The sequence below is a fragment of the Solanum stenotomum genome, chromosome 2, assembly GCF_019186545.1.
Source record: "Solanum stenotomum isolate F172 chromosome 2, ASM1918654v1, whole genome shotgun sequence".
Classification (NCBI taxonomy): Eukaryota; Viridiplantae; Streptophyta; class Magnoliopsida; order Solanales; family Solanaceae; genus Solanum; species Solanum stenotomum.
Window position 1 is genome coordinate 60,231,096 of NC_064283.1, and position 4,889 is coordinate 60,235,984.

Below are 4,889 nucleotides of genomic sequence, written 5' to 3' on the forward strand. Positions count from 1 at the left end.
GGGGGGGGGGGGTAATAGGACCTTAGTAAAGGTTAGGTGTGTCTCTGGGATTTCGGGCATAGGCAGGGGGGTACTTATGCATTTTCCCAATTACTTCAAACTTTTAGGGATTATTTTGAATTTTTAAAAATATTGAAAGAATTCGAATCCATTTCTAATTTCTGTTCAAGAGTGATGATTGTTGTGAATCAAATAAGAAGGTAGGGGGAGGAATTAGACGATGCGTGTGTGGTAGAAAAGATCCTTTGCCCTTTAACACTTAAGTTTGATTATGTGGTGTGTGGTATTGAGAATCTAAAGATTTACTCAATGATGATTGAACAATTGAAAGGTTATTTATCAAAATCAAGCATCCTTGAAAGATTATGGAGGAAAAAAGAGTACTTATAGAGGAAATGGACAAGGAAGATGTTGTGGGAGTTGTGGAATAGGAAGAAGCTATTGTAACAACTTAAAGAATGATCATAAAAACTACGGATCATTCAAAGATCGTGGTCGTGGACAATGAGGACGTGACTATTATCAGGGTACCAACGAAATGTGGTATGTCAAATCACTACAATTAAAGAGATATTTAGTAACAATATTTATTGCCGCAAAAATATTTAGATGTAACTGAGTTAATGCCTTTGCAATTAGAGTCGCTAAAGCCTGAATTTTGACACAATTTATAAGCTACCTTATATACACATATATATATGTGATTGAAGAAGAAACCAAACACATAGTATACTTGTGATTATCGATATCTAGATAAAAATAATGGTCTCAAACAGTTAAATTTCTGTGACTTTTAGAGAGATCTAAAACTTATTCACCTGACTGCTCGGCCTCTTGTTCTTGAACAATATTTCTTGCAGAATCCTCAACAGTAGTGTCACAGTTATGTAATTCAATGAAAAACACGTATTTTTTTTGTACATGAACAGAGGAAAAAAGATTCAAAGTGTGAAATCATCGATTCTTATACGCCATAGGCAATGCATAATAGATTGATAACATTATCTATTCCGAATAATCACATAACACGAAATAGATATTACAGTACATCAATAAATACCGTTTACAAAATACAAAATCACAAATGTATCAAATATGCTTATTGCTTAAACATGAATTTTACAAATGATCAGAACAAAAAAAAAAAAAACGAAAGATTTTACTTTTCAAAATATAAATGAAAGGTTCTTCATTTGGAAGATGGCATTAGATGTCCCTCAAAATAAGCCTGTATATGCAAGATAAAATGTAGAAATCATCATCTTAATTATTTGAAGGAGGTAAGATATAATAACAAAGACGAGAGAATCGAAAAACTGTTTACAACTTACTGTGACTTTTATGGATGTAGACATTAAGGATATTATTTCCCACGTCCTCTTGTTCTTGTACAATATTTCTTGCAGAATCCTCAGCAGTAGTGCTGCAATGGGAAAATGCATAAGTACCCCCCCGACCTATGCCCGAAATCCCAGAGACACACCTAACCTTTACTAAGGTCCTATTACCCCCTGAACTTAATTTATCTATAATATTCTACCCCTTTTTGGCCTACGTGGCACTATCTTGTGGGCCCAGCGTATGTTGATAAATTTTTCAAGGATAGTGCCACGTAGACCGAAAAGGGGTAGAATATTATAGATAAATTAAGTTCAGGGGGGTAATAGGACCTTAGTAAAGGTTAGGTGTGTCTCTGGGATTTCGGGTATAGGCTGGGGGGTACTTATGCATTTTCCCGTGCTGCAATCATGTAACTCAATTGATTCCAAAGTACAAATTTCCCCAAAATCTGTTGGAAATTCTTGCATCTTGTAGCAATTCTTCAGAACGAGGCGTTTTAGATTTGGGAAGTTATCACTGCTAGCTTCCCAATGCTCAAGATTTAGTTTGCTCAGTAACAACAACTTCATGCTTTTGAACTTGTCTTCATCACTCAATCTCCATTCATCATTCAAGGTTCGACAATGTTTAAGTTTGAGCTCTTCAAGATTTGGCAACATCATAACAGTTGATGATAAGTCTGCCCAAACAAAATGATTACACTTGCTTAAACTCAATCTCTTAAGTGATGTTGGAAAACCAAATTTCTTGATGGGGTCTCCCAAATAAGGTAACCCGTAAAACTTGAATGCTTCGAGTTTTGTCAAACTGGACATATCCAATAGCCGATAGGGAAACTTTGTATCGTTAAAAGGTAGAGAAATGATCAATCTCTTTAGATTGGGAATGCTAGAAAAGACTTCATTTATACAACTCGTGTAACAAAGAATAGAAAGTTCCTCTAGATTTGGCATCCCTGTCACAAGACTTTCTGTTCTAGGACTGGGTAAATAAGAGGGTCCCTTCAGACGTATATACCGCAAGTTATTCATCATCCATATGTTCTCAGGTAAAGTTATATCAAAATAATTACCACTACAAATTAAAGTTTGCAAATTCTGAAGCTCTGAGATTGATTCAGGAATATCTGTGTAAAATGGAACTTGGAGATATCTCAAATGAAACAACTCTGTAATCACAAGTGGAAATGATTCGAAATATCCAATTGTATTGAAGATGGCCAATACCCTGAGAAGGTTGAAACGAGAGAAAAATTCATGCATTATAGGATTATGATGGTATATGGGAAATGTGCCGAGAAGCTTATGACGGGGTTTATGAATTAGGTGTAATCGAGAAAATAAGTGGATAGATCTGGCCACAGGGGGTAATACCTTAATGTTGGAATGTATGAGTCCACCAGTGACCAGGGTACCAGGTCCCTCAGTAGAATAACAGTGCAAAAAGTAAATATCACAATGTAAAACAGGCACACAATTTTTACGTGGAAACCTCCTTGCTCAAGGGAGTAAAACCACGACCTGTCGCAACAGGACTTTTCAAACTGCTTCCACTAATCTTCTCAAGCAAAAGTAAAAGCCAGTTTACAAAAAGAGATTAACCTGCTAATCTCCACACTAAGCAATACCTCCTATCACTTAGTTGAGCTAGAGCATATACCACACTGCCAACTATACTAATCCTAAATGATTAATATAGACTTTGCTAAACGAATACCACACCGCCCACTAAATCAACTAGCTCTTAGATGACTTAGACTTTGACTGAGCACATACAACACTGCTCACTAAATCGGCTAACTCTAACCGACTTAGACCTTTCCACACAGAAACAAATATCTGAATCCTTTATAGACTAGGAATAGATTTACAATATACGCACGAAAGTATAACTCCTAAGACACACTTTGATGCTTGTAGCTTGATCAGGTCCTCGTTGTGCTTGACGGAGAATACTTCTTGAAAGTGATTCTTTGCAAGTGTTCTTGAGAATTTTCAAGTTGCAAAAACTGACAAAATTCAAACTCAACAAAGACGCTTCAGCACTCTATCAAGTCCCTTTGTTAAGCATGAGTATTGTTCTTTCTTGAAGATGACCTTCATTTAAGAAAATCCAAGTTTCGTTTGCCAAGTCTTGAGTTTGTGTATTTTGAGAAGAGACGATATAAAATCAACACAAACTCGTTGAGACAACCCTATTGGCTGAAAGCCTGCTGTTCAGAAAAGTTGCTCACCTACCATATCAGAGGTGGTAGCTTTTCTGACGGCTGTCTCGTCACCTTTTCATATTGCAGTCTTGCAGGGACCAGGTCCCTTGCAAACTTCTTTGTGGGTTCTTGAAAAGGCTTGCTGGTTGACTTCCTTCTTAGGATGAATGAATTTAATATGGTGTTTGTCATGTAGAAAATATCAACCATAAAAAGTTATTACCCGTTTGACAAACACTCTCATCCATTCTGATTGGTGTAGTACGCTGACTCCTCACCAACCTCTAACACGACAGCTTTACAGTTGTACCCCATTATAGATCTGGACGAGAGAACTCTGCCTAGGACCAGGTCCCTGCGTTTGTGAGACACTGGAGCATACAATCTCGCCCGCTCTTCCTATTGGTGTAGGACATTGCACTTTTCACCTACCACCTGACATGACAACTTTACAATTGTACTCCATTTGTATCTGGACAAGAGCACTCTGCCAGGGACCAGGTCCTTGCATTTGTGAGGATCATCAAAATACCTTGAATATAACATTTTCCCCCTTTTTGATGATTACACACAAATATTCCTCACGCTAAGTTTATTCATTCATTTCCCTGTCAGCAGTCCCAATAACAAGGATCTGGTTCCTTGTTAGATCGATAAGTTTGTTAAATCATCAAAAACTTCATATCAACTTTGAACTAACATCTCATATCAGCTTCGAACTAACACTTAAAAACAATTTTCAACTGAATAAGATAAGGTTTGAAAACTGAAGCGATGAACATTATGCTCTTGTGTTGGAAGAATAGGGTGAGTTCTCTGAACATGCATATGCTTTGTCATTTCAGCTTTTATCAAACAGAACTCACGCAGTAGATCATGTACTCTACATGCTTTTATCTCACCATTGAATCTCCTTTAATAGCTTGTATCAAGTTCCTGCTAATAAGGTCTTCCAAATAATGTTCTGCCACTTCCTCCAAGCTTTTACGACTCCAACAGATGTCCTTATGAAACCTTCTGCAATCCATAATTGGATCAATCTCCGAGTATCAACCTGAAAGTCCTCTGGGAAACTACTCATAGAAAGAAAACAAGGTTTGAGGCGATTAGGCAAGTGATAGTAACTCAAACCGAGCACTCCTAAGCATTTATTTGGATTACTAGCAATGATTTCACTGAAGGTTCAGGCAACATCCTTCCAACCCTCTAATGTCCTGGCCACTTTAGAGAGATGTCCCGCAATCACTAAAATCGTTAAGGGTAGTCCTTGGCATTTTTCTACTATTTCCTTTCCAATTTCTTCCAATGCACGAGGATGATCATGTTTTGGTCCAAACACCTT

The 4,889-nt window shown here is 37.2% G+C and overlaps 1 protein-coding gene across 1 annotated transcript; it reads right to left on the reverse strand.

Annotated features, from left to right (window-relative positions):
• Positions 1-1,227: 1,227 nt before the first annotated feature.
• LOC125856172 (putative late blight resistance protein homolog R1A-4) lies at positions 1,228-2,603 on the reverse strand. Its single transcript, XM_049535728.1, has 2 exons — positions 1,748-2,603; positions 1,228-1,430 (listed from the first exon to the last, which is right to left on the reverse strand). Exons 1-2 carry the CDS (start codon positions 2,601-2,603, stop codon positions 1,321-1,323), a joined length of 966 nt encoding a protein of 321 aa, XP_049391685.1. The 3' UTR covers positions 1,228-1,320.
• Between the last annotated feature and the right edge of the window lie 2,286 nt (positions 2,604-4,889).

Bases quoted from the DNA above. Each gene is read 5' to 3' on its own strand.
- LOC125856172 (XM_049535728.1), bottom strand. From the start codon at position 2,603: ATGCATGAATTTTTCTCTCGTTTCAACCTTCTCAGGGTATTGGCCATC. The intron at 1,431-1,747 runs ATTGCAGCACGG...ATGCATTTTCCC, and splicing joins GGAATCAATTGAGTTACATG to ATTGCAGCACTACTGCTGAG.